Source organism: Salmo salar, chromosome 17 (genome assembly GCF_965601325.2).
Source record: "Salmo salar chromosome 17, fSalSal1, whole genome shotgun sequence".
Lineage (NCBI taxonomy): Eukaryota > Metazoa > Chordata > Actinopteri > Salmoniformes > Salmonidae > Salmo > Salmo salar.
Window position 1 is genome coordinate 86,311,622 of NC_138307.1, and position 13,451 is coordinate 86,325,072.

The window sequence follows — 13,451 nt, forward strand, 5'->3', positions numbered from 1 at the left end:
AGGCTGGTAACCTGTGTGGGTTAAGGCTGGTAACCTGTGTGGGTTAAGGCTGGTAACCTGTGTGGGTTAAGGCTGGTAACCTGTGTGGGTTAAGGCTGGTAACCTGTGTGGGGACCGAGCCAGCCCTCCTTGGAGTTGTTTTGCTTGTATGGATGAAGGAGAACGTGTTAGTTCCACCACCAGGTGGCCTCAGAGCATTAGAAATAAATTCACACTGACGTCTCACTGTGTTTAAAAGCTGCTGGAAAGCCCAGCTGAGGTTCTGCTGACAGCCTGAATCTAAGATTCTCTGACTTGCTGTCAGCTTTGTCCCTATTTGAGACGAGTGATTCGAGATAGGTGATTGGCTAGTGATGACTTATTAACCTTGTTGGTGGTGACCGTCTCTTTTTAACCTCTGACCTCCTCCGTCAGATCCTGGCGTCCATTGAGCTTCTGGCGCGTTCTTTACCCAAGATCCACCGCTCCGCGTCGGAACCCTCACTGAACCGAGCCGGGTTCCAGACGGAGGACTTCAGCCTGTACGCCTGCGCCTCCCCCAAAACCCCTATACAGGGGGGATATGGTGAGGGGGTTCCCATCATCTCTCCATGTAAAGAGTGTTACTGCCATTTTAAACGTGCTCACGTAACTATTCTGTCATCAACGATTTGGCCTGTCGAAATAATAGATAGGATTGTAACATAGACACAATGAATAAGGCTCATTTATCACATCAGAACAGAACTGCTGTCTCCCTTCCACGCTGTACTGCTGTCTCTCTCTCCTCTCCCTTCCACGCTGTACTGCTGTCTCTCTCCTCTCTCCCTTCCACGCTGTACTGCTGTCTCTCTCCTCTCTCCCTTCCACGCTGTACTGCTGTCTCTCTCCTCTCTCCCTTCCACCCTGTACTGCTGTCTCTCTCCTCTCTCCCTTCCACGCTGTACTGCTGTCTCTCTCTCTCTCTCTCCCTTCCACGCTGTACTGCTGTCTCTCTCCTCTCTCCCTTCCACGCTGTACTGCTGTCTCTCTCCTCTCTCCCTTCCACGCTGTACTGCTGTCTCTCTCCTCTCTCCCTTCCACGCTGTACTGCTGTCTCTCTCCTCTCTCCCTTGCACGCTGTACTGCTGTCTCTCTCCTCTCTCCCTTCCACGCTGTACTGCTGTCTCTCCTCTCTCCCTTCCACGCTGTACTGCTGTCTCTCTCCTCTCTCCCTTCCACGCTGTACTGCTGTCTCTCTCCTCTCTCCCTTCCACGCTGTACTGCTGTCTCTCTCCTCTCTCCCTTCCACGCTGTACTGCTGTCTCTCTCCTCTCTCCCTTCCACGCTGTACTGCTGTCTCTCTCCTCTCTCCCTTCCACGCTGTACTGCTGTCTCTCTCCTCTCTCCCTTGCACGCTGTACTGCTGTCTCTCTCCTCTCTCCCTTCCACGCTGTACTGCTGCTCTCTCTCCTCTCCCCCTTCCACGCTGTACTGCTGCTGTCTCTCTCCTCTCTCCCTTCCACGCTGTACTGCTGCTCTCTCTCCTCTCTCCCTTCCACGCTGTACTGCTGCTGTCTCTCTCCTCTCTCCCTTCCACGCTGTACTGCTGTCTCTCCTCTCTCCCTTCCACGCTGTACTACTGCTGTCTCTCTCCTCTCTCCCTTCCACGCTGTACTGCTGCTGTCTCTCCTCTCTCCCTTCCACGCTGTACTGCTGCTGTCTCTCCTCTCTCCCTTCCACCCTGTACTGCTGTCTCTCCCCTCTCTCCCTTCCACGCTGTACTGCTGTCTCTCTCCTCTCTCCCTTCCACGCTGTACTGCTGTCCCTCTCCTCTCTCCCTTCCACGCTGTACTGCTGTCCCTCTCCTCTCTCCCTTCCACGCTGTACTGCTGTCTCTCTCCTCTCTCCCTTCCACGCTGTACTGCTGTCCCTCTCCTCTCTCCCTTCCACGCTGTACTGCTGTCCCTCTCCTCTCTCCCTTCCACGCTGTACTGCTGTCTCTCTCCTCTCTCCCTTCCACGCTGTACTGCTGTCTCTCTCCTCTCTCCCTTCCACGCTGTACTGCTGTCTCTCTCCTCTCGCCCTTCCACGCTGTACTGCTGTCTCTCCTCTCGCCCTTCCACGCTGTACTGCTGCTGTCTCTCTCCTCTCGCCCTTCCACGCTGTACTGCTGTCTCTCTCCCCTCTCCCTTCCACGCTGTACTGCTGTCTCTCTCCTCTCTCCCTTCCACGCTGTACTGCTGTCTCTCTCCTCTCTCCCTTCCACGCTGTACTGCTGTCTCTCTCCTCTCTCCCTTGCACGCTGTACTGCTGTCTCTCTCCTCTCTCCCTTCCACGCTGTACTGCTGCTCTCTCTCCTCTCCCCCTTCCACGCTGTACTGCTGCTGTCTCTCTCCTCTCTCCCTTCCACGCTGTACTGCTGCTCTCTCTCCTCTCTCCCTTCCACGCTATACTGCTGCTGCTCTCTCTCCTCTCTCCCTTCCACGCTGTACTGCTGTCTCTCCTCTCTCCCTTCCACGCTGTACTACTGCTGTCTCTCTCCTCTCTCCCTTCCACGCTGTACTGCTGCTGTCTCTCCTCTCTCCCTTCCACGCTGGACTGCTGCTGTCTCTCCTCTCTCCCTTCCACCCTGTACTGCTGTCTCTCCCCTCTCTCCCTTCCACGCTGTACTGCTGTCCCTCTCCTCTCTCCCTTCCACGCTGTACTGCTGTCCCTCTCCTCTCTCCCTTCCACGCTGTACTGCTGTCCCTCTCCTCTCTCCCTTCCACGCTGTACTGCTGTCCCTCTCCTCTCTCCCTTCCACGCTGTACTGCTGTCCCTCTCCTCTCTCCCTTCCACGCTGTACTGCTGTCCCTCTCCTCTCTCCCTTCCACGCTGTACTGCTGTCTCTCTCTCCCTTCCACGCTGTACTGCTGTCTCTCTCTCCCTTCCACGCTGTACTGCTGTCTCTCTCTCCCTTCCACGCTGTACTGCTGCTGTCTCTCTCCCTTCCACGCTGTACTGCTGCTGTCTCTCTCCCTTCCACGCTGTACTGCTGTCTCTCTCTCCCTTCCACGCTGTACTGCTGCTGTCTCTCTCCTCTCTCCCTTCCACGCTGTACTGCTGTCCCTCTCCTCTCTCCCTTCCACGCTGTACTGCTGTCCCTCTCCTCTCTCCCTTCCACGCTGTACTGCTGTCCCTCTCTCCCTTCCACGCTGTACTGCTGTCCCTCTCTCCCTTCCACGCTGTACTGCTGTCTCTCTCTCCTCTCTCCCTTCCACCCTGTACTGCTGTCTCTCTCTCCTCTCTCCCTTCCACGCTGTACTGCTGTCTCTCTCCTCTCTCCCTTCCACGCTGTACTGCTGTCTCTCTCCTCTCTCCCTTCCACGCTGTACTGCTGTCTCTCTCCTCTCTCCCTTCCACGCTGTACTGCTGTCTCTCTCTCCTCTCTCCCTTCCACCCTGTACTGCTGTCTCTCTCTCCTCTCTCCCTTCCACCCTGTACTGCTGTCTCTCTCCTCTCTCCCTTCCACCCTGTACTGCTGTCGCTCTCCTCTCTCCCTTCCACGCTGTACTGCTGTCTCTCTCCTCTCTCCCTTCCACGCTGTACTGCTGTCTCTCTCCTCTCTCCCTTCCACGCTGTACTGCTGTCTCTCCTCTCTCCCTTCCACGCTGTACTGCTGTCTCTCTCCTCTCTCCCTTCCACGCTGTACTGCTGTCTCTCTCCTCTCTCCCTTCCACGCTGTACTGCTCTCTCCTCTCTCCCTTCCACGCTGTACTGCTGTCTCTCTCCTCTCTCCCTTTTACTGCTGCTCTCTCTCCTCTCCCTTCCACGCTGTACTGCTGTCTCTCTCCTCTCTCCCTTCCACGCTGTACTGCTGTCTCTCTCCTCTCGCCCTTCCACGCTGTACTGCTGTCTCTCTCCTCTCTCCCTTCCACGCTGTACTGCCGCTGTCTCTCTCCTCTCTCCCTTCCACGCTGTACTGCCGCTGTCTCTCTCCTCTCTCCCTTCCACGCTGTACTGCTGCTGTCTCTCTCCTCTCTCCCTTCCACGCTGTACTGCTGCTGTCTCTCTCCTCTCTCCCTTCCACGCTGTACTGCTGTCTCTCTCCTCTCTCCCTTCCACGCTGTACTGCTGTCTCTCTCTCCTCTCTCCCTTCCACGCTGTACTGCTGTCTCTCTCTCCTCTCTCCCTTCCACGCTGTACTGCTGTCGCTCTCCTCTCTCCCTTCCACGCTGTACTGCTGTCGCTCTCCTCTCTCCCTTCCACGCTGTACTGCTGTCGCTCTCCTCTCTCCCTTCCACGCTGTACTGCTGCTGTCTCTCCTCTCTCCCTTCCACGCTGTACTGCTGCTGTCGCTCTCCTCTCTCCCTTCCACGCTGTACTGCTGCTGTCGCTCTCCTCTCTCCCTTCCACGCTGTACTGCTGCTGTCTCTCTCCTCTCTCCCTTCCACGCTGTACTGCTGCTGTCTCTCTCGTCTCTTCCAACCTGATCTTCTCTCTCCTCCCTTCCACACTGACCATATCTCTCCTTCCTTCCAACCTGATCATATCTCTCCTTCCTTCCACACTGATCGTATCTCTGGTCTCTTCCTTCCAGGGGAGTTTTCAGCATTTAAATAAGATGCTGATCCAGATTCCACCAGTCAGCCAGTCCATCCCTCGTCACTCTTCAACAAGTCTTGTGTTCCTGCCGTGGATTTCTTCATCCATTAACCAAAAACCAACATACTAGTCTCAAAGAACGTGCTGTTTTCTACTTCCCACACCTGAAGAGACAAGACGGCTTCTTCCTCTCTCCGCTCCACGTCTCAGGAGTTCTACAGATGATTTCTCTGCTGGGGGAATCACCACATCGAAAAAACTTTTACAAAATCTGATAAAAAATAGGAAAAACTTGAATGACACATATAGCAGATACACAAATGAAGACACACTGAAGAAATGTTAAACCAAACCAGAGGAAGAAGGGAATCGTGCAAAAGGAGAGAACAGCACTTCTTGACTGTAGGTCTGATGAAGGAGGAGTGTAACTGAGAGCACAAGGACAGGATTGGGGTTAGGGGGTCAAGAGAGGTTAGAGGTTGAGGGTTTGGGCAGTACACCCCTTCTCATTCCCCTCCCTGACGAAGAGGGGCGGCGCTACAGGCACAGGAAACCACACTTCTTCCCTGCCTGCTCATTGGTTACCTGAGATGAAGGGGCCAGGTCTAAGCCAATCGCTGATAAGCTGGATTTCACGGGGGTGGAGTCGACCCTGTGGGAAGAGGACTTGAAAGATTAATTTATTGAAGAAAATAAATCCCCAGTTCTTGTTTGTTTTTGGGATTTTAAGGATATTGGTGGGGGGGGGATGCTGTTCTGAGCTTTTCTTTGTTGGCGAGATCGTTAATGTTTTTACTGTCACTACAAAGCATTCCTACCCGGTGATAGGCCACACGCGAATACACTCGACTCAAGCTTCACTGAAAGGACAGAGGTTCTGAGACTTTCCCTCGCCTCTCACAGATCTGTCCATTTTCGAAATGAAGGATGCCCTTTCCACATTTTTGCCAGACTCCGTGATCTTGCCTTGTCATTTGCCTCAACAAAACTCCATGTTTTAACCCCTGTTTTGGATCATTTGATAGCTGATGTGGAGTCGACCAGAAAACGCCAGCATCAGCTTTTCAGGTATACAGTAATGTTCAACCTAACTTCCTTTTCCCCTGAAAACCAGAAGTGGGGGAACTCACCCTCGCTACGTTAGCGTCATAAAGAACCTTTTTTTTTTTAAATCAGCCGAGGATTGTTATTTTGAAGGGATAGCACATCGCTTTTATCAACAGGTTTGTTAGAAAGAAACTGTGTGAATCTAAGATGGCTGCCAGTGCCTCTTTAGACTTGGTGTTTTGGGGGGATTACGGAGTCTACAGGGGTGTGGAGGACGGGGAGTCTCTCTGACCGACATGCCACACGTTTGACCATCTTTATTTTGGAGAAGGGGGGGGGACGGACTTTTTGTAGTGAGTTTGTACGAGGAAGGATGGAAGCTACAAGAACACCGTACAATGGGACTCCCTCTATCTGAAGGTCCGAGTGAAGTCTGAAGGAAGGAAGATCCCAGGCTACGTCCCAAGATTCCCGCTCGGAAGTGAACGATTGAATAGGGTTCTGCTTTAGTCTACATGTTAGATAGCAGCTGCTTGTAGTCTGAGGTTTTACATTGCATTGTGCTGTTACAAGTTTCACTGCTCTCCCTCAACGAGACTCGGCTTCTCCTCTCAGCTTGGCTATGTTCACAGAACACGATCCGATCTCTCACACACACACACACACACACACACACACCTCTGATTCTGTTGGTGAAAAGCTATCTGGGCAGTGCATGTCATAACCTACCAACGAGACTTTCTCTTCTTGTCGTGGACTTTGATATTGTTTTTTTTATCACAGACACAGGAAGCAGAAGCTCAATTCACCTGTTTGCACCTGTAAACAAGATGGCTGCTATCACCTTCCTGCCTGCTGAAAGACTAGTGGGATTTTAATGGTTTGTTTTGTTGTTGTTGGGAGTAGGTTAAAGTTGCCCCTGGACTGATTGGATGTCCCTCACCGTTGGTTAAGGTTCTGATTGGGGTAGGAGCAGCTGATCCTAGACCTGTACCAAGGGGAAACTTCACTCCGAAGCTGTGTTTTTGAGTGGGGGATTAAAATGGAATCTGTGGTCTGATTTTTTTTATGCCTATCCTTTCTATAGTCGAGCAGCTGTATTTGTCATTCCGGTGTGTCGAAAGGTCGAAGGAGCTGTTTTTAACTTGTCTTTTGTTGATGTCGTTTTGCCTTTTTTTTTTTTTTTGTTGACAGGCAGGCCTGCGAAAAAAAAATATTGTCTAATTTGTTAATGCCATTTTCTGAATTGTCTTTGAGACCGGGAGAGAGAGCCATCTGTCTTGTTTTAACTGCTTGTGTCTTTGTGAGAGATCTATCGAAGAAGCAAAAATGGTGACTTCCCTTTATTTTATATTATTTTTTTAATTAACAAATAAATCCCGTCACAACATGAATTTTGAGTTGATGAATAACACCCTAAACGCATCATGTTCCATCTGTAAGGAAACACAGTGGATGTTCTGCTGGGGAAGCCAAAGGCTGTGTAAAATGGGCATTGGCTACATCCCAAACAGTTCCCTATTCCCTTTAACGGTGCACTTGGGGCTCAGGTAGTGTTCCGGAGAAGGAATAGGGGCTCCATTTGGGACACGGTCGTCACGTGAAGAATTAAACACTTGATAAAGGACCTCTATGAACCTCTGAACAGATATTCTACAGCTGAGAAACGAGTCATAACTTTTTCAATGGAGAATCTACCATTTTACATTATTAGTTCTGGACTATGCTTAAACTGTGTCTGGGAAACTGGCCCATATATTAGGTCCAGGAGAGCAAATTTGAATACTGGAGATGAACCAGAATAGAGATGTAGACTTCTGCCATGAGATGTATAATGTCATGGATTTTTCTGAAGGACATCGTTCCCATTACACTGGGTCATTGTCTTCAGTTCACTGTGACACAACCCAAGATATGACCCCCGAGGAACTAACAGCGGATATGACCCCCCGAGGAACTAACAGCGGGTATGACCCCCCCGAGGAACTAGCGGCGGATATGACCCCCCGAGGAACTAGCGGCGGATATGACCCCCCGAGGAACTAGCGGCGGATGTGACCCCCCGAGGAACTAGCGGCGGATGTGACCCCCCCGAGGAACTAGCGGCGGATATGACCCCCCGAGGAACTAGCGGCGGATGTGACCCCCCGAGGAACTAGCGGCGGATGTGACCCCCCGAGGAACTAGCGGCGGGTATGACCCCCCGAGGAACTAGCGGCGGATATGACCCCCCCCGAGGAACTAGCGGCGGATATGACCCCCCCCGAGGAACTAACGGCGGATATGACCCCCCGAGGAACTAACGGCGGATATGACCCCCGAGGATATGACCCCCCCGAGGAACTAGCGGCGGATATGACCCCCGAGGAACTAGCGGCGGATATGACCCCCCCGAGGAACTAACGGCGGATATGACCCCCCGAGGAACTAACGGCGGATATGACCCCCCGAGGAACTAACGGCGGATATGACCCCCCGAGGAACTAACGGCGGATATGACCCCCGAGGATATGACCCCCCGAGGAACTAACAGCGGATATGACCCCCCGAGGATATGACGCCCCGAGGAACTAACGGCGGATGTGACCCCCCGAGGAACTAACGGCGGATATGACCCCCCCGAGGATATGACCCTCCGAGGAACTAACAGCGGATATGACCCCCCGAGGAACTAGCGGCGGATATGACCCCCCCGAGGAACTAGCGGCGGATATGACCCCCCGAGGAACTAACGGCGGATATGACCCCCGAGGATATGACCCTCCGAGGAACTAACAGCGGATATGACCCCCCGAGGAACTAACGGCGGATATGACCCCCCGAGGAACTAACGGCGGATATGACCCCCGAGGATATGACCCTCCGAGGAACTAACAGCGGATATGACCCCCCGAGGATATGACGCCCCGAGGAACTAACGGCGGATGTGACCCCCCGAGGATATGACCCTCCGAGGAACTAACAGCGGATATGACCCCCCGAGGAACTAGCGGCGGATATGACCCCCCCGAGGAACTAGCGGCGGATATGACCCCCCGAGGAACTAACGGCGGATATGACCCCCGAGGATATGACCCTCCGAGGAACTAACAGCGGATATGACCCCCCGAGGAACTAACGGCGGATATGACCCCCCGAGGAACTAACGGCGGATATGACCCCCCGAGGAACTAACGGCGGATATGACCCCCCGAGGAACTAGTGGCGGATATGACCCCCCGAGGAACTAACGGCGGATGTGACCCCCCGAGGAACTAGTGGCGGATATGACCCCCCAAGGAACTAACGGCGGATGTGACCCCCCGAGGAACTAACGGCGGATATGACCCCCCGAGGAACTAGTGGCGGATATGACCCCCCGAGGAACTAACGGCGGATGTGACCCCCCGAGGAACTAACGGCGGATGTGACCCCCCGAGGATATGACCCCCCCGAGGAACTAGCGGCGGATATGACCCCCCGAGGAACTAACGGCGGATATGACCCCCCGAGGAACTAACGGCGGATATGACCCCCCCCGAGGAACTAACAGCGCATATCTGTAAAATAAAGTTTTTTTTTCCCGAGTGGCGCAGCAGTCTAAGGCACTGCTTCTCAGTGCTAGAGGCATCACTACAGACCCTGGTTCGATTCCAGGCTGTATCACAACCGGCCGATGATTGGGAGTCCCATAGGGGCGGCGCATAATTGACCCAGCGTCGTCCGGGTTTGGCCCAGGGGTAGGCCATCATTGTAAATAAGAATTTGTCCTTAACTGACTTGTTAAATAAAGGATGAAATAAATATGACCCGGGGAGCTAACGGCAGGAAGGAGTTGTTACGAGTGCCCTTATTATTTTACAGATTGACAGGCATCCCAAATGGCACCCTATTCCCTTTATAGTGCCCCCCTTTGACCAGGGCCCACAGGGCTCTATGTAGGGAGTATGGTGCCATTTGGGATGCATACAGCCATGTTCTTTATGTTATGATATATATGCTGTTGCAGCAAAAAGGTGGATGTCTTCACAAGCATTGGTCTGTCAAAGCTATGGGACTCTACTGACAACCTGTTGAGTTGTCCCTCTCTCCATCAAAGCTATGGGACTCTACTGACAACCTGTTGTCCTCTCTCCATCAAAGCTATGGGACTCTACTGACAACCTGTTGTCCTCTCTCCATCAAAGCTATGGGACTCTACTGACAACCTGTTGTCCTCTCTCCATCAAAGCTATGGGACTCTACTGACAACCTGTTGAGTTGTCCCTCTCTCCATCAAAGCTATGGGACTCTACTGACAACCTGTTGTCCTCTCTCCATCAAAGCTATGGGACTCTACTGACAACCTGTTGTCCTCTCTCCATCAAAGCTATGGGACTCTACTGACAACCTGTTGAGTTGTCCCTCTCTCCATCAAAGCTATGGGACTCTACTGACAACCTGTTGTCCTCTCTCCATCAAAGCTATGGGACTCTACTGACAACCTGTTGAGTTGTCCCTCTCTCCATCAAAGCTATGGGACTCTACTGACAACCTGTTGAGTTGTCCCTCTCTCCATCAAAGCTATGAGACTCTACTGACAACCTGTTGAGTTGTCCCTCTCTCCATCAAAGCTATGAGACTCTACTGACAACCTGTTGAGTTGTCCCTCTCTCCATCAAAGCTATGAGACTCTACTGACAACCTGTTGAGTTGTCCCTCTCTCCATCAAAGCTATGGGACTCTACTGACAACCTGTTGAGTTGTCCCTCTCTCCATCAAAGCTATGGGACTCTACTGACAACCTGTTGAGTTGTCCCTCTCTCCATCAAAGCTTTGCCTGTTATGGTTTACTTCTATTTGTATTACTTTACTGTAAGACGGTTTCTAACCTTTCTCGCTGTTCTTTTTATTTTCTGTAACCCCCCCCCCATCTGTCCTTGCCTGCACCTTAAGCCTACGTTTCCCACAAGCCCCCTCCAACTGAGACCTTCATCCTTCTGGAAGATGATTGTTGTCGTCTGTAAATAGCTGTATAAAGGAGATACTGGCCGTTTTTAAATAGGAGGCATGGTGACTCTCAACATGGAATGAGATATATAACATGTTTTAAAATGAAGAAATAAAGGGATTAAGAAGACATTTTGATAGAATGACATTCTGAGAAAAAAATGTTGTGTAAAAAAAAAAAAAAAATGAAATAATTTAAGAACTGTATTATATAAAAAGATGATGAAAGAGCTTAATGTATTTGTTGTGAATATGGAAAAACAGATATATTAAAGAAGTGCATGAAAACGGTTCTGTTTGTGTGTAATCTTTTTATTGAGAATATAATGGCTATTCAGCATCCATATTGTATCATTCTCAAATGGGGGTTGGGGTTCTGCTAAGCGAACATGTGGAATTGTTTTAAGACGGTCATACAAGGGATCAAATCAAAGTTTTTGTCATGTGCGCCGAATACAACAGGTGTAGACCTTACAGTGAAATGCTGAATACAACAGCTGTAGTAGACCTCACAGTGAAATGCTGAATACAACAGGTGTAGTAGACCTTACAGTGAAATGCTGAATACAACAGGTGTAGTAGACCTTACAGTGAAATGCTGAATACAACAGGTGTAGACCTTACAGTGAAATGCTGAATACAACAGGTGTAGTAGACCTTACAGTGAAATACTGAATACAACAGGTGTAGTAGACCTTACAGTGAAATGCTGAATACAACAGGTGTAGACCTTACAGTGAAATGCTGAATACAACAGGTATAGTAGACCTTACAGTGAAATGCTGAATACAACAGGTGTAGTAGACCTCACAGTGAAATGCTGAATACAACAGGTGTAGTAGACCTTACAGTGAAATGCTGAATACAACAGGTGTAGACCTCACAGTGAAATGCTGAATACAACAGGTGTAGTAGACCTTACAGTGAAATGCTGAATACAACAGGTGTAGTAGACCTTACAGTGAAATGCTGAATACAACAGGTGTAGTAGACCTCAAAGTGAAATGCTGAATACAACCGGTGTAGACCTCACAGTGAAATGCTGAATACAACAGGTGTAGTAGACCTTACAGTGAAATGCTGAATACAACAGGTGTAGACCTCACAGTGAAATGCTGAATACAACAGGTGTAGTAGACCTTACAGTGAAATGCTGAATACAACAGGTGTAGTAGACCTTACAGTGAAATGCTGAATACAACAGGTGTAGTAGACCTTACAGTGAAATGCTGAATACAACAGGTGTAGACCTCACAGTGAAATGCTGAATACAACAGGTGTAGACCGTACTGTGAAATGCTGAATACAACAGGTGTAGTAGACCTCACAGTGAAATGGTGAATACAACAGGTGTAGTAGACCTTACAGTGAAATGCTGAATACAACAGGTGTAGTAGACCTCACAGTGACATGCTGAATACAACAGGTGTAGTAGACCTCACAGTGAAATGCTGAATACAACAGGTGTAGTAGACCTTACAGTGAAATGCTGAATACAACAGGTGTAGACCTTACAGTGAAATGCTGAATACAACAGGTGTGTAGACCTTACAGTGAAATGCTGAATACAACAGGTGTAGTAGACCTCACAGTGAAATGCTGAATACAGCAGGTGTAGTAGACCTTACAGTGAAATGCTGAATACAACAGGTGTAGTAGACCTTACAGTGAAATGCTGAATACAACAGGTGTAGTAGACCTTACAGTGAAATGCTGAATACAACAGGTGTAGTAGACCTTACAGTGAAATGCTTACTTACAGGCTCTAACCAACAGTGCAAAAAAGGTATTAGGTGAACAATATGTAAGTAAAGAAATAAAACAACAGTAAAAAGACAGTGAAAAATAGCAGTAGAGAGGCTATATACAGTAGGGAGGCTATATACAGTAGAGAGGCTATATACAGTAGAGAGGCTATATACAGTAGAGAGGTTATATACAGTAGAGAGGCTATATACAGTAGAGAGGCTATATACAGTAGAGAGGCTATATACAGTAGAGAGACTATATACAGTAGAGGCTATATACAGTAGAGAGGCTATATACAGTAGAGAGACTATATACAGTAGAGAGGTTATATACAGTAGAGAGGCTATATACAGTAGAGAGGCTATATACAGTAGAGAGGTTATATACAGTAGAGAGGCTATATACAGTAGAGAGGCTTTATACAGCAGAGAGGCTATATACAGTAGAGAGGCTATATACAGTAGAGGCTATATACAGTAGAGGCTATATACAGTAGAGAGACTATATAGAGTAGAGAGGCTATATGCAGTAGAGAGGCTATATACAGTAGAGAGGCTATATACAGTAGAGGCTACATACAGTAGAGGCTATATACAGTAGTGAGGCTATATGCAGTAGAGAGACTATATACAGTAGAGAGGCTATATACAGTAGTGAGGCTATATACAGTAGAGAGGCTATATACAGTAGAGAGGATATATACAGTAGAGAGGCTATATACAGTAGAGAGGCTATATACAGTAGAGAGGCTACATACAGTAGAGGCTATATACAGTAGTGAGGCTATATGCAGTAGAGAGACTATATACAGTAGAGAGGTTATATACAGTAGAGAGGCTATATACAGTAGAGAGGCTATATACAGTAGAGGGGCTATATACAGTAGGGAGGCTATATACAGTAGAGAGGCTATATACAGTAGAGAGGCTATATACAGTAGAGAGGCTACATACAGTAGAGGCTATATACAGTAGTGAGGCTATATGCAGTAGTGAGGCTACATACTGTAGAGAGACTATATACAGTAGAGAGACTACATACAGTAGAGAGGCTACATACAGACACTGGTTAGTCAGGCTGATTGAGGTAGTATGTACATGTAGATATGGTAAAGTGACTATGCATATATGATGAACAGAGAG

At 49.4% G+C, this 13,451-nt stretch overlaps 1 protein-coding gene across 2 annotated transcripts in view; it reads left to right on the forward strand.

The window, feature by feature from the left end:
- Positions 1-10,852, forward strand: part of LOC106595257 (serine/threonine-protein kinase B-raf) — a 64,800-nt gene extending 53,948 nt beyond the window's left edge. For both annotated transcript variants that reach the window (XM_082964344.1, XM_082964345.1), the window contains 2 exons: positions 415-565; positions 4,541-10,852. In XM_082964344.1, the coding sequence (XP_082820470.1) occupies positions 415-565; positions 4,541-4,563 (174 nt within the window). In that variant the 3' untranslated portion in view covers positions 4,564-10,852. The remainder of the gene's footprint in view (positions 1-414; positions 566-4,540) is intronic.
- Positions 10,853-13,451: the final 2,599 nt, after the last annotated feature.